The sequence below is a fragment of the Diadema setosum genome, chromosome 1, assembly GCF_964275005.1.
Source record: "Diadema setosum chromosome 1, eeDiaSeto1, whole genome shotgun sequence".
NCBI classification, from domain to species: domain Eukaryota; kingdom Metazoa; phylum Echinodermata; class Echinoidea; order Diadematoida; family Diadematidae; genus Diadema; species Diadema setosum.
The window spans coordinates 4,169,554-4,189,714 of record NC_092685.1 but is presented as its reverse complement, the minus strand read 5'-3'; the positions used below and the strand labels follow the sequence as shown (position 1 = coordinate 4,189,714).

The following is a 20,161-nucleotide window of genomic DNA, read 5'->3' as shown; positions in this document are numbered from 1 at the left end:
ATATTCTCCCAATCAATGTCTCTGTAGTTGAAGTCTCCGACGATCATTATGTCTTTATGTTCATCACTTAGAGACATTAAAACTCGATTCAGACAGTCATTTTGATCATTCGAGTTGTTCGGGCTCCTATAAACAGTGCCTAAAAGTATGTCAAGAGTCTCATCCTCACTTGAGATATCGCACCACAGTGCTTCATCATATTCAGCTAGTTTTGGACACCCTCTAGGTTGCACTTCAATGCCATCTCTTGTAGGCCTATACAAGATGATTCCTCCATGTACTCCTCTTTAGCGATCTAGTCTAATAATATGATACCCTGGCATCTGAATTTCTGCATTAGAAGTCTTATCATTCAGCCAGGTTTCTACTATGCTGACCAGATCAGGCTTTTCCACTTCAATGACTGCAGACAGTTCATCTTCTTCATTTGTAATACTTTGTGCGTTGGTGAAAATGCATGTCAGCTTTTTCCTGGTATAGAATGTTATGCTTCGTAGATGATTATTTTTTATGTTCTTTGCTCTCTTCTCTCTCTCTCTCTCTCTCATTTAATGTAACTTTAATGTAACTTTTACATGACAAAAGCAATGACATCACTGTAACTTCAAGTATAAGCAATCGTGCTGTATATGCAAACTAGAAATGTCTATTGCCGCGCAATGCGATTGTATCCCCGGCACCATATAGCAGCAATTTTTGCTTCTTCACGTTTGAGCGAGGGACTAAGATCCCCTCCCCTTCTTCAAACATAAAAGTGAATATTGTGAAGACTAGGCGCAGCATCACAAGCCTTTTCTTTCTTTCTTTTTAAAGTAGATCTATCTTTTTAAGTCACTATGTTTATTTACAATATTACTTATTATAATTCATTGTAGTGTACCGGTACATTGTATTTGCATTATCTTTCGTTGTTGGATGGAAATAAAGCCACATTGGCGTGGCATTCGCGTTTTTCACCGGAAAATGACGAATAATTGAAAAAATATCAAAATACGGCAAAATGCACGAGGAATTGCTTTTTTTTTAATTTGTTTTTACATAGAGGGATATACACTGTATAATAATCTTTGGATATTCCTTTCGCTGTCTTGAACAAAGACTAAGCTCACCGAGTTTACAACAGAACACCTGTGGACATCATAACCTTTGGATATTCCCTTCATGCCTTGAATAAAGACTAAACGCACCGCGTTTACAACAGAACACCTGAAGCCATCATAACATTTGGATATTCCCTTCGCTGCCTTGAGTAAAGACTAAGCGCACCGCGTTTACGACAGAACACGACTACTGGCAGTGCGAAACTAAACCGCTTCTCCTCAGTTTCAAATGTATGGCAAACAATAAAGAGGTTAAACGGAATCCCTGTGAAACAAAAAAAAAAATGCCTGCTTTACACTCCGAAGAGGACATTATCGTCAGCGATAAATGTAAAGCGCATGTTTTAGGAAAATATTTCGGTAGCGTAGGCGGGAAAGAGGAAAATGATAAGAATTATAAGGATATATGTGAAGTTTGGGGATTGATGAGAACAGATTCTGACAGCAGTCGTGAATTAGTTTATAATGAACCTTTTCAGCTCCGGGAATTAGAGAGAGCACTTAGCTCAAGAAAAGGCACTACGCCTGGATTGGATGGAATAGGATATGAGGTTTATTGCAACATGCCAACACCTTCTAAAGAATTTTTGATATTAATTTACAATCGAATTTGGGAAACTGGTCTTATACCACAAGCATGCAAATACTCAATTTTGATCCCAATTCTGAAAGCAAACAAGGAAAAGTAGAAATTACGCGGTGCGTAATATATGTCCCCGCCGGAAGTAGCATTTTATAGCAAAATGTGCAATATAGGTAAAAAAATCAAGGTCAAAGGTCAAAGAAGTCAAAGGTCAAAATTCTGTGTAAAAGTTTTGAAGCCCTCACTTAGTGCCATCACATAAAGCAAACGGAATCGAAATCGGGTTAGAAATGGCGGAGTAGCATTTTGTAGCCAATGTACATACAATACAGGTCAAAAATCAAGGTCAAAGGTCAAAGAAGGTAAAGGTCAAAATTCTGTGTAGAAGTTTTGAAGCCCTCACCTAGTGCCATCACATAAAGCAAACGGAATCAAAATCAGGTTAGAAATGGCGAAGGAGTAGCATTTTGTAGCAAAATGTACAATATAGGTCAAAAATCAAGGTCAAAGGTCAAAGAAGGCAAAGGTCAAAATTCTGTGTAGAAGTTTTGAAGCCCTCACCTAGTGCCATCACATAAAGCAAACAGAATCGAAATCGGGTTAGAAATGGCGAAGGAGTAGCATTTTGTAGCAAAATGTACAATATAGGTCAAAAATCAACGTCAAAGGTCAAAGAAGTCAAAGGTCAAAATTCTGTGTAGAAGTTTTGAAGCCCTCACCTAGTGCCATCACATAAAGCAAACGGAATCGAAATCGGGTTAGAAATGGCGAAGGAGTATAAGCATTTTGTAGCAAAATGTACAATATAGGTAAAAAATCAAGGTCAAAGGTCAAAGAAGTCAAAGGTCAAAATTCTGTGTAGAAGTTTTGAAGCCCTCACCTAGTGCCATCACATAAAGCAAACGGAATCGAAATCGGGTTAGAAATGGCGAAGGAGTAGCATTTTGTAGCAAAATGTACAATATAGGTCAAAGGTCAAGGTCAAAGGTCACAACTGAAATTCTGTGTAGAAGTTTCAAAGCTCCCATGTAGTGCTATCATATAAAGCAAACAGAATCAAAATTGGCTCATAAATGACAGAGAAGTAGCAAATTTAACATTTTGATCACACACGGACGCACACACGGACGGACGGACGCACAGACACACACACGTATGGAGCCCGTTTCATAGTCCTCTGCTCGAACTCGTTCGGCGGGGACAATAAACCCCCACAGAATTGAGTTCTTACCGACCTATTACATTATTACCCTGTTTTATGAAAATTCTGGAAATTATGGTTAAAGAGAGGATAAACTTCATGGTGGAAAAGAATGATTTATTATCTCCGATACAGAGTGGATTCCGTAAAGGCAGAACCTGTGTGGATAATATAATTCACCTGGAAAATGAAATACAGAAAAATCTGAAAGTGAGTGTTAAAACAGTCGCAGTATTTGTTGATCTAGTTAAAGCATATGATAGACTGTGGCCCGAAGCCGTCCTGTTATTGTGGATTCAGATCGTTTATTGTCATGCACTCCGGCATAAAAATCTTTGCAACAGTCTCCATTAAAAATTTCACATGTAAAGGAAAATAAATATGTATACATAACTGAAGGACAAGTAACATAACACTAAACAAAGTACAGCAAGTACACGTATTGTAATAATCAAAATATTGCACTTGGTCCCTGCACATGTACATGACTTATCTTATTACACGCAAAAATGGCTCGTGACCCTACCCATCCAACACTCCAAAACAATACACGCAAACCCACACACATCCACCCACACACACACACACACAAACGCACACACACAGACACACCCGCTCCTACCCACGCCTCATACACGCCCACATCACAAATGTACAGAACCAAAGGGCTACTGTTGTAGCTCCGCGGCTCTACATACCCCTACACAATACAGTAATCCACACCCACAGCGTCAGTGTGCGGCTGCGCACCCAAAACACTTATATAATATTGACTGGCCCTGAGGGAGGTACCAGAAAATATAGCCCAAACTGAAAGCATATGTTTTCAGTGTGGGCAATATTTATCTGGTACCTCCCGAAAGAAAGACCAGTCAATATCATAATTATTACCTATCCCCCTAGGTAAATTCAGAAAATATGTAAATACGGCTATACATTATATATGATACAGATCAAGCCACATTTGACTACCTGTTGACCATCAACATGTTGAATAATTGCAAAATTGTTCATCAATGTATATCATTCAACTCAGGCGCGCCGGAAGCAGTTTTGGATTGGGGGGGGGGGGGCAAATATTGGAGGGGCTCACGATAGACCATACATATGTTACAAAATATACACATACACACACACACAAATTATATATACATATATATATATATATATATATATATATATAATGTGAGAAATAGTTCCCTGGGTCCCGAACGTACGCGGTGCCGCATTGTTGGATGTATATAGTTGAAAGAAATTGGACTGAGGCGGGACGTTGCTCTCGATCTTAGTCTCCCTTTTATTTGTCAAGCTTTCGGCCCGTCATTGGGCCTTCGTCAGGACCTGCGTGGGACTCGTGTGGTTATCGTGCATCCCAGCACCGTGTGCTCATATTCTGTATGTTGGGCTGTATTTTGTCCTGTCTGGTCATGGCCAAGTTTTCTGCTACGGGTAGCAGAAAACTTGGCCATGACCAGACAGGACAAAATACAGCCCAACATACAGAATATGAGCACACGGTGCTGGGATGCACGATAACCACACGAGTCCCACGCAGGTCCTGACGAAGGCCCAATGACGGGCCGAAAGCTTGACAAATAAAAGGGAGACTAAGATCGAGAGCAACGTCCCGCCTCAGTCCAATTTCTTTCAACTATATATATATATATATATACATATGTGTGTGTGTATGTAAAGTGGCGTACGATGGGTCGAAACATTGGGGGTGGGCACCTTGTGGAAAAGTAATTTTGACGGTGTGTATGCATGTGCGTGTGTGCGTGCGCAATAATGGGACTACAATACATTACGGAATGTGATACATTCAACAACGCAGTCATTGAGCAACATTGTAAGTTTTCCTTACATGGATTATGGAATGACGATGTGAAACGACAAATTATATACTGTCAGCAACATCAGGAGACTTGTATAACAATAAAATGCGAGCGAGCGGAGCGAGAGAGCTTGAAAATTTTGACATTTTACAGTCCCCAAACTGCCGTTTGTAGCTATATCTTTCGCTTTAGAAATTAAGGGGGGCGCATCGGGCGCAACTGCTGACAATTACTGGCAGCAACATTAGAATGGCATAACCATTCAATGCGAGCGAGCGAAGCGAGCGAGCTCGAACATTTTGACATTCTACAGCCCCGAAATTGGCTTTTGTAGCTATATCTTTCGCTTTGGAAATTAATGGGGGCGCAACGTTGCTGCAACGTTAGGAAAATGGCATAACGAATAAATTTGACGAATAATTTTGACATTTTACAGTCTCCAAACTGCCGTTTGTAGCTATAGACTATATATATATATTAGCTTTGGAAATTAAGGGGGGCGGCCCAGGCGCAACAACATTAGGAGAATGGCATAGCGATTGAATGCGAGCGAGCGGAGCGAGCGAGCTTGGAAATTTTGACATTTTACAGTCCAAAAACTGCCGTTTGTAGCTATGTTTTTTTCGCGTTTATTCATTTATATACATATCTATCTTATTTTATCTATTTTTATTTATTTGTTTATTTATTTATGTATTTTTTTTTTTGGGGGGGGGGGCTTTTTGGGGGGCAAAAATGCGTTGTGCCCCCCCCCCCCCACTTTTTGGATTGGGGGGGGGGGGGGCGGCCGCCCCCCCCCCCCCACTTCCGGCGCCTATGATTCAACTCCAACTTCAAAGATACATGTAGTTGTAACAGGCAAACTTCAAGCTTCTGAACGTTCTTACACTTCATTTTTACTTCTCTGTTTAAAGTTTGAGAGTTGTAAAACTGATGGTCATTGTGCAATTACTGATCACAAATGGACTAGTCATTTGCCTAGTGCTGCTGTAAGAGGTCGACCTTGTATGAGATGATTTATCAGCGTTCTTCTCCGGTGCGTGTAACTGACACCCTGGACGTCCTGGAATGTTTTCTCTTCGTGGTCGATCGGAATGTTTACTATTAAAACAGGGAGGTGGGGAGAGAGATTCCACTCTTTCTCTTCCCACCTCCCCAAACCCGAAGATTACACTGTTTGCTCATACTGTTACTGTTACGCAGCGACGTGGCGAAAAGCATATTGACTGCTGACCTTTAACCCTGCAAAATAACAACTCCTGACCTTTAACCCTGCAAAATAACAACTCCTGACCTTTATCCCTGCAAAATAACAGCCGGAATTGCCTCGCAAAACTCCCTCGTATAGGTAATAATGACACATATCCACCCACTGCAAAAGCATACCACATACACATACCCAGCGCAAACAGACGACATAGACACACACTTACACACCCTATCAAGTTCCTGTTTCCATGTACCGAAACATGTGCGCACATGTCTGCATCAATTGGAAGAAAATGCACAGTACACGTGCATGTGCAGGGATGTTATTCAAACAATACATGTTTATACATTGATGAATGAAATAAAGAAAAGACAAGTACAGTTTACATAACATGTACAGTATGTTGAAATCCATAACTATTGCCAGAATTTGGGATATAAAGTACATTATAAACATACAAATCAGTACTTTTACATCACAAAAAAAAAACAGATTATTATACCCCTATATTCCAATAATGTAAATGTCATCCACTGAAAAACTAAATACATCGTACATGTATGTGTGTGTTTTGTTTTGTGCCCGTGTGTGTGTGTGTATGTGTGTGCATGTGTGTGTGTGTTTGTATGTGAGTGTGTGTATAAAACATGCACGGGGTAGAAATACATATAACACATATACTTTCCTATACACTGATATACAATCAAATATCCTGAGAAATCCAATCCTGTCATGTTACAACACACAAACCAAACTTATACATCACCAGAAAATGCCAAATTATCACACCCCTGTATCCAGAATACAAAAAATGTCCACTTAGGAAACCACACAGTGTACATTGTACACCGTTGTATTGTCAGGCATTTCAATAAAAACGGGGTATCTATGTATACTACATATATATCCTATATCCTCAAAAAGGTGATGTGCAAAACTTGGGATACATGGATAAATAGTGATATTTACATGAATGTATATGTTCATGTGTCCACAGTGGTACAGTAGAGTTCAGCACACCCATCAACATGTAAATCTAAACACAGCTCCTCTACCATCAATACATTGTTGTAGTAACGGTAGTACTTACCGGCACTACTGGTGAGTTGCAACTGTAACTTGTCTTCTAGCTCAGTCAGTATGTCTTCCAATCAGGTTCCAGGTCACAACTGGCGGGCGCCAGAAGATGTTGCCCCTTTTATATGCTCCCCTTGGGTAGGGGGGTTAACCAGCAACCACCAGGGGGCGCTACTACTACATTCCTCCCCGTTTAAAAAAAACTAGGGGCATAATAAAAAAAAAATAAACCACCCGGGGGGGGGGGGGGGGGTCTGGTAGCCTCACTTGGCTATGACCGTTAATGGTGGCAGCCACCACTATCTTTACAGGTATTTGGCTGAATCAGCACCAATCAGGCAGGGCTGTACTTCTTACACCCAAGAAAGGTGATGGGATCTGCCTCATCGCCTTTTAAAAGCGAAAAACATTCATACTCTTTCCTAGTGTCCCAACCACCAGGGAAGCTACTCGCCCAGTATACTGGGGAGCAATGCAGGGTAAACCCCTACCTGGAAGGTGTGATAAATCCACCTTCCACAATCACAGGAGAAAGCACAGAGGTGGTTTGTTACACACCTGTTAACACCTTACACGGGGGTGGCCCTGATATCTTTGCCTATCCCATCCCTTTCACCCTACTGCATAAGTAGCGTGGAATACTGCCAAGCATACCCTGGGTAAACTTAATCCCAAGATCTTTCTCTGGCTGGTGTATCACACCAGTAATCCTCTTCAAGGTGTTTGGAGGGATGATTGCGCGTTTCAACAAGCACACGCAAGAAGCTCGTCCATATGGTGACTGTTCACCATGCATCATTGGGATGCGAACATTCCCAATTTCTAGCCGTGAATGTTGTAGGTGCAGTATAATTCTATACTTACGGAGGAGATCTAACCCCAACAGCATTTCACCTTCGATAGGGGCCACATAAACCTCCGTCAAGAACTCACAACCCCCTAGCTTGATCCGGATGGGGTCTATACCTGGCATCCTCAAATCACGGTCATCTGCGGAAATGAACACATCCCTGATCTTTTGTGGACAAGGTTGTAACTTTTCATACACCTTGTGGGATATGATTGATATTTCCGCCGCAGTGTCCACCACTGCTTTAGAGAATGGTTACCTACCTTTATAGGTACTGCAAACAAGGGAGTTGATCTCACCTTGCATACAGCCACCTCATCTAGGGGTGTTTGAGGGTCCAACTCCCTCAAGGGACTCACCCCACAGGATTTATCTCCATCTCTTGACTGACCTGTATTTCCTTTCTGACTAGAGGGTGCATCGCCTATTTGGTTTACTCCCTCTTTGTCTGGTGACAATATAGGAAATACTGGAATAAATTCAGGCTGGCTACTGTCATCCTCATCTCCAGCACTGTACTGGATATCAGTGGAAGGTTGACCCTCAGTTGTGCAGGTCGGAGCAGGGCCTAATCCTCCGACCCCGAGGAGTTTGACTCCTCGGCTTTCCTGAGTGGCGCCTTCTTGTTGTTAAATTTAGACAATTTTGGGCAGTTCCTTTCAACATGCCCTTCCTTTCCACAGTGGACGCAAAGGGGTTGCTGTCCTAGAGAGTTTGGAGCTCCCCCGGAATTACGGGGGTTCTGCCTCTCCTTCTGTTGATTCAACTGTTTTCCTAAGGAGGACAAGTTGTCTAGCTTCCTTCCCATGGATCCCAGTATGTTTTCCATGGATGCTAGGCGATCCAACCTGTTACTCAATCGTTCAACAGAGCCTTCTAAGTTTGATAATCGGCACTCCATTGTGGGCAAAGGTTGGCCATTTCGAGTACCTCCTTGACCTGAATGGAAGGGGGCATTTTCCACCATACAGTCCTGGGCTTCTCCCTCATCTTCTGGGTTGAGGGCCATGGTCTTGACTCGGCGTGGCCTGCCATACACTGCTATAGGGGAGTGTTGATACCACCGTAAGGCTTCCACTGCATCGTCTACATTCAGGGGGTGTCGGTCAAGGGCATACCACCCTGCCTCCTTGTCAGTACACCCCTGACATAGACGGAGTACCAGTTGTTGCTGCACCGCTCTCTCTGGGACTTCTGGAAGTGCGCGGCTAGCAAGTTCGTTCAAACGATCCGCCCATTCGTAAAGAGATTCCTCCGCGCTTTGACGGGCAGTGCTGAACTCTAATTGCGTGGCCTCCGCTGGCTCCTGACGATCGAACCGTTTTGCAAAGCGATAGGCGACTTCGCAATATTTGAACTCCGGCTCGCGACTCACCAGGAGCTCAAAGTAAGTGCTAGCCTTGCCCAACAAGCACCAGCATAATTGATCCAAACGCTGGGCTGGTCTCCAGTTTCTCGCATTCGCGAAAGCCTCAAATTTGCGGCAAAATGCCCTCCAATTACCTGTTCCATCGAAGGTAATCGTCTTTGGAAGGTATTCGTAACCCCAGTGGTGTGGTGGGTCCATCCCAGGCCTATCATTGGAGAAGTCATGGGAGTCACTTCTCCTGGCAGAGCTAGGAGGGTACCCCTCCTGCCTACCCCACTGGGTTTCATTGTAATCCCATTGCGATGCCCTGCTACCCATACGTGTGTATGAATGCTCTTTGGGTAGGGAGTGAATATTCTCCCTATCTCGGGAGTACTCCCTATCATTCCAACCCCTCCCTCTGGAAGCTCCACGTCGCTGAAACCTTTGTCCCATTTCTACACCCTCAAATTCTTGGCAGTCGGAGGCAGAGGTGTCATAATCGAAAGCACCTCCATATGACTTCCCACATAGAGTGTCTTGTCGGGATCTATGTTGTTGCACTGAGCAGTGACTCGACTGCCCTGCACGGGAAGATGGGTTCTTCCCTGTTTGACCCTCCCTGGGGGGAGGATATACCTCATGGGGGTACGGGGGGAAGTCCCCCGAGATTGGACTCCTCCCCTTGATGTCTCAATGGGATCTGCAGTCGCAGTGTCTGAAGGTAAAGACTCTTCAGGCTCTAACTGCGGACAGAACACAAATTTCGGGATGAGATCCTCGATCTCTGGAATGTCGGAGGACTCCAACAAGTCCTGAGTGACATTTCCATGCTCATTTCGGAGCTTCAAAATGTCATTGACTTGGATTAACGACAATCCAAGACGTACAAACTCACTACGGGATAAATAATTAATGGGCATTGCCATGACTAGCACCCATGCAAACAACCTATTCACTTAACGAATATGTTTAACACAGGTACCAATAGCTAAACTAAATCAACATGTACTAATGAAGAAAAGACCTTAAACATATACTCACTGGTACTAACCAATGATATACCAGTTACCACAATCTGTAATTATCATAATCAGCAACACATCATTTGACACACAAACTATTACTCACTTTAGTTTTTACTATTCAAACACTCCCAAAATACTACTCAAAACAAACACCAGATACAACAAGAGACTCCAACTCTCCCGTTTTCGACGGGAGATCTCCCGCCGAAAACCCACTTTTGCAAAATCTCCCGTTCTCCCGTTTGAGATCTAATTTCTCCCGCCCTGGCTCTTTGTCTCCCGTTGGAAGGGATTTCTTACTTATTTCTATCGTATGTTGAAAAAATAAGCCTTAGATAGCACAAGACAGCATCTAGAACCCTAGGAACTTCGCGCTTTGCACACATCAAGTTGGAGTCTCCCGTTTGCTAGGGGTTTCAGGCGGGAGAATCTCCAGATCAGAAGGTACTTTGGGTTGGAGTCTCTGTACAACTGTAAACATATATGGCTACTAATTACAAACCTAAAATGGGAAATTACAATTCGATTCTATTGCCTGATGTCACTTGAAAAATAATCACAGCTGTTCAGATCTCACTCCTCCCTTATCACAAAAATAGGGAGGTCACAGTGACAACTCAACTTGGGCAAGACTCAGGAGTCTATATAGGACCCACAAATATAAAACCAGAATAGAATATGGCAATGCTAGAAAAATAAATCTGTGCTTGCAATAGAACAGATATTTATGAAAACACAATCTCTTTACGCTAGAAGTTACCGTACAAACACAAAAGCAGAAGCAAAACAATCAGTCACAATTAACTTTACCACCAGCACAAGTGAAAATGACAACACGCAATCAATGTATGCAACACACCCGACACACAGCAGCAATCCAGCACATGAGCAGTAGGCCTAAGCCAGATGCGGTTACGGATACAAAACTATTTTCGTATCTGCAAAACAATCCAAAATGACCGTAAAAGCATGAAGGTTTATACACTACCGATATTCAAAACAAATAGTTATCCGGATAAACAAATCAAAAGTTAACGGAGTAATGTATCAGATAGTGAGATACAGTGTACTCACCGGAATGATGTCCTTCAGCAACGCAAAATGATGCAGAATGAATGAGCCAAATTGTAGCACCAGTCAGTCGAAGGACAGTCACACAAACAATTACGAATTATTGTATAAACGGTTGCAATTCCGCACAGCAAAAGGAGAAATGTAATCCAATCCTCCTAAGGAGAAAATAATGACAGGCCCTCCTCACCAAGAGGAGTGAATGATGCCCACCAACTTCCTCCTTCCCAATCGAAAAGAAGGACGTCGCACTCCCTCACGTAGAGGGGGATACCTCCCACAAAAAGTGGGGAAATGCACAGACTTCCGCTGCCACTAGCCTACTACTAACTAATCGCGGGGCAAAATACTCCCGCGAAAATAGAAAAACACGAACGTTCCACAAGTAACAGCTTACACAGAGGAGAGCGTGGGAAAAGGCAGAATAGAGGTAGCAAGAAAAGTCAGAATGACAGCAGAAAATGAGAATGTCGACGCAACAAACAAGGAGAGAATGAGCGCGACAATAGAAAACGCGATCGAGAAAGGTTGCGAAAAGTAGGAGAGAGCGCGACAGAGAAAACACGAAGAAGAACACGAATAGCCGCGCTATACGAATACACACTGAAAGGGGAACGCGATGCCAGAGAGGTCCAGCACAACAGGCGCGCAGCTCACCGCAGGGAAATATCCTCCCTCCTTACACACGATGGACGAGGAGAACTGTGCACGCCAGATCCTGAACACACTGGAAGCTTTTACACTAAATTACAGGACGGCTAGCGAGTGCAGTGAATACACACCGCACACACGAGCTATCCGGCAACGCTATCGCGCGAAATATCAGGCAAGTTAAAACTCGCCTGAACTGGGACACACAGGTATACACAGGGATACAACACGCAACGAATACCGTGAAATCACGCAACGAATGGGGCAAGGGAGGTCCACCTACCCAAGCCACCGAGACACACGTGTGGAACGAAACACGTGAAACAAATATGACAAAATGTCGATCTAGCACGCAGACGACCACCACGCAAATACACGTAACGCGTATACAGGGCTAGACCGAGATCTAGACCTGGGGCCCGTTTCATAAAAGATGTTAGGATGTCAACTCCTGCTGGAATGGCAACTTCCCATAGCAACAGCCAATCAGGAAGCTGGATTCTTGTCATTACCATGACAATTGTCATTCCAACAAGAGTTGCTATCATATCAACTTTTTATGAAATGGGCCCCTGGACCACGTTTAAAGAGAAAAACGCACCATGCAAACAATGACAATCGCACTCACAAATTGAAATCACGCCAAAGTTAAATTTCAGCAAACACAAGCGACAATCAAACTAATAAAGCGAAACACGCTTGCCACTAGAACAATCAGAAAAGATGATATTTCAATGAATTTGGGGCTCCCTGAATACAGGTGGGCCTGGTCTAGTGCAAGATGTTACAAATCACGCACTGTCACTCAAACAATCGGCACACTCCTCCTCCCCAACAATTGAAGCAAAATTACCAATGAAAACGATTACACCAAGACAATTAGACAAAACAAGCACAAGACAATGAACGTTACAAGGACAATCGACCAACGTGGACACCGCCAAGCTCCCTCGCGCTGCCAAGAGCTCTCGCCTCGGCTCCGTCGCATATGTCGTCGCTGAATCCACGAACCGGCACACGCACACCGCCGGTGCGCGAAGTACATTTCGAGTAAATCGCATTTAAAGATTTCTGTTTTTTCAAACTATCAGTAAGATATGTTAATGGAATTGCTATTCAATAAATTTCACTGTGACGTATGAGAAGAATCTGCTCTTTCTTGCTATACATAAAAATACTCCCAGTGTTGTAAAATTTGCACACAGTAAGGCTATAAAGCTGTGTGTCGTTTTGTGAAAACTCCAGACTAGGTCCAAAAAAATCCACGAACCGGCACACAGCGCTTAGTGTCGCGCAGAGCGTTCAGGATTCTCCGCAAAATGAATCCACGAACCGGCACACAGCGCTTAGTGTCGCACATGGCGTTCAGGATTCTCCGCAAAATAAATCCACGAACCGGCACACTGCGCTTGTGCCGCACATAGCGTTCAGGATTCTCGGCAAAATAAATTGATTACCGCTCGTTATTCCGAAGGTTCTTTAGTCCGAAGGTTCATTAATTCGAAAATGAAATAAGGTTCGTTATTCCGAAGGTTCGTTATTCCGAAAATGAAACAAAACTAGATATTCCGAAGGTTCGTTACGGACCCTATGCCCTATCATTTCGGATTAAAACCTTCGAAATGACGAACCCTATTTCATTTTCGGATGAACGAGCCTTCGGAATAGAGAACCCTATTTCATTTTCGGATTAACGAACCTTCGGAATAACGCCGCAAATGCTCGGATTATTGAACCCTACTTCATTTTTGGATTAATGATTGTCTAGTTATAGGGAATTTGTGTGTTTCGGATTAACGAACCTTCGAAATAACGAACCTTCTGGATAACGAACCTTCGGAATTACGGACCTTCGGAATAACGAACCTTCGGAATGGCAAACCTTCGGAATAACGAACAGAACCCAATAAAATCACGAAACGGCACATGGCCTTCAAATTTATTTCTGGTTAAGGTTATTTCACTAAGAAAATTGATATTTCAATTAGCTCTTCTAGTATAATACTAGCACTGTGCTCTTGGGATTGTTAATCTAATATCCGTGGATAAAAGTATTGTAGAATAGTAATTATGTTGTTCTTTTTTAGATCATGGAGCTTCATGTTTAGATCTTTACTTCTTTTTTCTTCTTTTTCATTACGTATTCTCAATATTCATTTAAACAGAAAGGCAGCCTTTTATATTTTATGATCTTCATGCACTTGCTTGTTTACGAAAATGAACAAATTCCCGACTCATTTTAGTAGGTATGCAGACGTACATTAACATCCAATTAGAATTCACACAAATTCCTCGTACTCCCCTCTTCTCTCCATCACTCCTTCTCTTTCAATCATCATCATCATCATCATCATCCTCTACACTTGTCTTCTTCGAGAAATAATAACATTTTCAAACTCTCTCAAGTCCTGTATTATATTCAATCATTCATTAAAGGAAGAAATACACATTCCTTTTTCAACAAATGACATTTATTTTTATTAGATCATATTCAACATTTAAATCGTGCACAACTGCAAAGAAAAACGAAATGTAGGAAAAATAATCGTTTGAATATTTACATTCATTACTATAATTATATTGTATTGTTTTCAAGTATCATAAGTTGTACATTTCATTAAACGGATTTCCACATTTCATTTTCAGCCAATTAAAAGTTCATTACTATGGTATTCCGTAACGACAAATATATAAGCAAAACTGCTGCAAAATAAGAAGCTGTTGAAATGAGATTTGTGTATTATCTCGAGGATGGACAGTAGTTCATTCAATCATAATTTAAATAACTATATTTCCCGTAATGAAAGAAATCTTAACGTTATTAACATATATGTTTTAATGAACAAGACAATTTCGAGGAACCCATATCACAATGAAATAGAAATATATTACATTGTACCTTTACATAATATTCCTTTACCTTTATAAAATAAAATATTGCTTAGTATTTCTTATATCCATTTCTGACCAAAAAATGAAGGAATTTTTTTCTTATCATCAAATTAAATACTAGTCATCTCTACTTTTTCGGAACCGATTATAAAACTCATTGTTCGCTTTCAGCTCTCTGGCCGAAAGAAATGTCATGTTTGTTCATTCCAAATCGGCATAATATCAATCTCGTTTCTTACTCCAAAATCAGTTACTGGATATTCCATATACACGAATTAATGATAAGTTTTACTTCTTAAACTTTGCTGTTGTTTTAGTATGATTTATTTTGATTGCAGGAATAAAGTCTAACCTCTTCAAAGTAAACATTTCTTTAAACACTACAAAGATATCGTTAAACACTTTACAAAGTTATCTACACAAGTAATGTTCTTTAAAAAAGATTTCATACAGATGAATATCTACCTGATATTTTTACTATAGATTTACTCGGAACTAATCAGTTTCGATATCTTTTCGAGTATCACACTTTCCACATTCAGAATCGTTAACGCAATCAAATTTTACATGTTTTTACATTTCTGTGGTTCTTTACGTCACAAATATTTCTGTATATAATTTCTGCACATGTTTCTGTGAATAATATTGACACCATGAAACTAGGTGACTGTGTTTTTTTTTTTCTGTTACTCTACCTGTTTACAATTACACTGCTAACATATCAGACCTACATTTTCTCATTTTTCCTTTAAAAAATGAAATCCACAACAATATTCAATATAAAAAGGTAATGATGGCCATGCTATAAGTCCTGATGTGGACACAGACTGCAAGAATATGGCTGTGTACTGCAGTACAAGTATCATCCAATTAAACATTATCTGTCAAAGTTTATTAATCATTCTCGAAGCGAAATGAGAGCAAACAGAGAAAATGTAGGCATCCAATTGCTTATAACCCTCTTGCAGTCTCCTAATACCTTTCTAGCTCGCACAACTTGACTTGAAGCCTAGTCCTGATTTAATTTACATCTGCTGTGGGTATCCGAGGTGCTGGGGTAGGCATGATAAAAAAAAAATACTGAGAATCGTTAATGGGGTTGGCCTAATGGCGGCCTGGCTAAAGGAGGCAAAATGAATAGTATGATAGGTGAGCTGGTTCAAAAACAATGTAAAAGAAAATACATTTTATATGGCTTTTGATACTTATAAAGTTTTTGTTGTGAAAAGCACTGTTAAGCCAAAGAGAATGGAAGCATATTACAGTGGAAATTGAGGAAGGCATCATTGTGACAAAGCTGTGTGGAGAGACCCATGGATTGATTGTTATCACGATTAATGCCAGTGAATAAAGTGACAGTGTAAGATACAGTACTTAGTATTAATGTCCCTTAATGTCCCCTTGATTCTTTCACATACAATATTTGGAAAATGTGCGACTCCATCGATAAACACATAGCAGTACGTTCAGTTCATTGTTTCTTCATTTGACATGTTGATTTCATCATTAATTAGTTTGTGGATTGTCAGTCAAACAGATACAGAGATAACAAGCTATCCCAAACTCTGCTGCAAGACTAGTGTTCAAATAAAAAAAAAAACAACAACAACATATTAACACAAATTTAAGTGGTTCTACGAAGCTTCCACTGGCTTCAAGTCAAAATTCATATTCAGTACAAAATGTTGATATTAACTTTTGAATACACACTATTTGAGAGAACTACTTTAAATGGGAGACACACCAGAGAGAAACCTTTGTTCGAAAGGGAGGGACTTATTTGTTATGCTGAATAAAAAAGCAACAACATACATACTTGCTTGTCATGTCTCTACCATATGGAATAATCTACCCCAGAATTTGAAATAATTTACAAATGTTAACAAACCTAAGTCTGCCTTGGGAATGCCTTCATTACAGTCTAAACATGAAACAAGGTATTATTGTTATTTGCAATTGTATGTTTTTGTGTAATCATTTTAATCCTTAAGCACATACGGACAAAACACAGAATGTTCTATGTGCTATACATAAGCACTGTTGATTATTGTTATTATTACTTTTATTATCATTTATATTATTATTATTATTGATATTATCATTATAACCATCACTATTATTATTATAATTAGTAGTAGCAGTATCATTATTATTATTATTATTGCTATTATTAAAATGATGCCATATTTTATAATCACACTACCCACCCCCTCCCCCCCCCCCCCTTTCTGCACACACACAACCCAAAGTCATCAAATACGACATTACGCAGAATATCAAGATAATGTTCTGCCAGAACCTGACTGCCCATTCATCAGGCACACACATTGTGAAAAGTTCGCTGTCTGGAGCAACTCTGTGATTGTAGTGAAATATTGCTATGATCTCCTTCCATAATGATCCCTGGCTTGGACTTTGGTGCAGATGTTCAGCTCAGCCACCCTAGTCATTTGAAGCTATTCCTGGTTTCTCTTGGCTTTCTCCACTTCGACATATTATCCAGTAGACAGTTGTCATCAGCTTCTCTCCCTATGCAAAGATGAACAATTGTTTTTCAAAGACAATGTTACTTCTATATTGCAGAGGGGAATGATGATAATTATTTGAGAAGACAGTCATAACATACTACTTAAACAATTTTCCACATCTGTAAAACTATATTTGATTTGCCCGAGAAAAGTATTATACAATAGTGTTCCTTTCATATCAACACTTTGGTAGTGTTTTGCTCAAAAGTGCTAATGCAATTCTGTTGAATTATAAGTTTGAATCAATGTGATAATGTACATAACAAGACTATACTAGGATAACTTCTAATTGTCCACTGACACTGGATATTCTGAGTTATATCTATGACAAAATAAAACCGAATACTACATGAATAGGTGTTGCACTGATTGCCGTTTATATCTTGCTCACCTTTAGCTCAGTGCACAATGTAACCTTTGAGTGCAGTAAGAAGAGGATGCTAAGCCAGACGAAATGGTGAATGAACACATTGTTGACTAGAATCAGGAGCGGAACTGAAGTAAAGAATAAGACAAAGAATAAAGAAAGCAGAACATCACAAGTGAAAATCAGTGACACAGTCAACCCCATGTATTAAGCAAAGTCTCAGATTCTTACAACATTTGACTTCTGAGTGTAGAAAGCAAAAAAAAAAAAAAAAACACCCAACATTAATATGACATGAAGCTTTAAATGCATATTGAGACCTTTCATTTTCATCGTCTTTGCCAAGTATTTGTCATACATTATGTACCATTGACTTTTGCAAAGTTGATGGCATCTCATATCAGCACAGAGAGCTGCTCATTCCCCATCTCCATTGTCCCCCCCCCCCCCCAAAAAAAAAGAAAAAAAAAAAAACACACACACACACATAGCAAAAAAAAAACCCCAAAAAACAACAACAACTACAGTTATAACAGTAATGAAAGATAAATGACACTGAAGAAATGCATATTGGTACCATATCAAGATCAGATTGAGAGACAGCATTGCCTTTATACCAAAATGCAGCATGACTGCAGGTAATTAGATGTCAAAATGTCGGATTCCATGTTATGTCAGTGCTTCACATCCATCTAAACTACAAAATACAGATGTAATTTAAAAAAAAAAAGAGTAAGATACACAATCATTTCATTATGTGAAAAGTCAAATTATTAGTCGCATTCCTGCATCCTGTACTAGCAAACACTGGTTTGTCTAAATCCTTGTCAGATAGTAATGTAACTTACGGTTGTTGTTCAAGCTTGTGATGATGGTAGAAATCTACAGGAATGTGGTTCGGAGTACAATTTTGTAAAGTACCCCATCATCGAAGAACATCACTCATTTCAGTCCAGTCTGCAAGTTGTTGCGTTGTCCACACAAATGCCTCAATATCTGTTTGGAATGGAAGATGAATGCAAGATGTCAGTCACATGAAACTCCATCACTACTAACAATTCTGTAAGATCATTAATATGAGCCACAAATTTGCAAAACATCACCCTGCCCCCTTCCCCACCTCCTTTTCAGGTCTACATTATAATGGCTTATTAGAATCTGAAGTTTGAGAACATCACTCTGGTCTAATATTATAATTTGCACAGTTCTGAATCTTCATAGCCCCCCCCCCCCCCCAAAAAAAAAAGAACACAAAAAACAACAACAACAACAACAACAACTGTGTTTCAAAGAACTACAGATTGTAGAAAATCAAAGCAAGCAAAACCACAAACTAAGGCAAAATTACTTGCCAGGCACATGCTTTTAATGTTTACTTTTAGGCCTATAGCATGATAGAACAATTTGTGAATTCAGGTACTGAGCATTAACGAACCTTATTTTTGCTCTTAACACCTCAATTTAGACGATGAGGTGGGAGGAGGACCTTCCTCAATTACATTTTAGTATAAGTAACTTGAAATCATTTCTTTTCCATTGAGACTTCAAGGGTAGTCAGCGAAATAACATCACAGTATTACCTGCACATGCGGTATTCACAAGCACTATTAATAATTGTACACTGTAACACAGTTAGAGTCTAACTACTAGTATCTCAATTAGATCTAGAAGAACTGTAACGTTAGATACTTCCTGGAAGGTTCAGAGGATCTATAAGAGAGCTAAATTAGCTGGGAAGATGTAGGCCGTAGCATTACAAACTTGAGCTCGTATTACAGGCAACAATAGAATTGTTCAATATATCACCATTTTAGTGCGTTACAGACTCGATGCAAATGTGAGACGAGTTCATTTGACTCTACTAGTTCGAACCGCTTTCCCTATTCTTTACTTACACCGAACAATAGCTGTGGGACTGCAAACGTACAGTACGAAGCTAGGACAGAGCCAAACTAAGTCATTGTGACCTGTTAGTGTACACATTTACACTCTTTTTATATTCTAATTCCTTATTCACAAATCTACATTCAATAAAGTGAAAATTCGAATAATTTAAGTGTCAATACAGAGCTATATGTAACTTTACCGATTTCATCTGTCTCTTTTCCGTTGCTCAGGGCGCAGCCATTTTGGACGAGCGCGTACGAGGACGTTTGACAGATCAGTGATTTTTGATGAAGTCCGGCGTGTACGCACGCGATAGTGCCACTTCGTGAAAATCTAGACGGACCGGTCGGAGTTTTCACGAAGTGGCACAGTCGTTATTATTACGTAATTACTCGAGATTGAGGTTCAAAAATTTGTCAGGTTGTAGAACTCGGTATATACTATCATAATATGCAAAAATCTCAAAATCGAAAATTTACCCGATTTTGGCCGGTTGTGCCGGTTCGTGGATTCAGCGACGATGTGCTCCACCC

The 20,161-nt window shown here is 40.4% G+C and overlaps 1 protein-coding gene across 1 annotated transcript in view; it reads right to left on the bottom strand.

Moving 5' to 3' along the window:
- Window positions 1–6,245, bottom strand: part of LOC140246733 (sulfotransferase 1B1-like) — a 36,108-nt gene extending 29,863 nt beyond the window's left edge. Inside the window, exon 1 of the mRNA XM_072326075.1 lies at window positions 6,157–6,245. Within this exon, the coding sequence (XP_072182176.1) occupies window positions 6,157–6,200 (44 nt within the window). The 5' untranslated portion in view covers window positions 6,201–6,245. The remainder of the gene's footprint in view (window positions 1–6,156) is intronic.
- Between the last annotated feature and the right edge of the window lie 13,916 nt (window positions 6,246–20,161).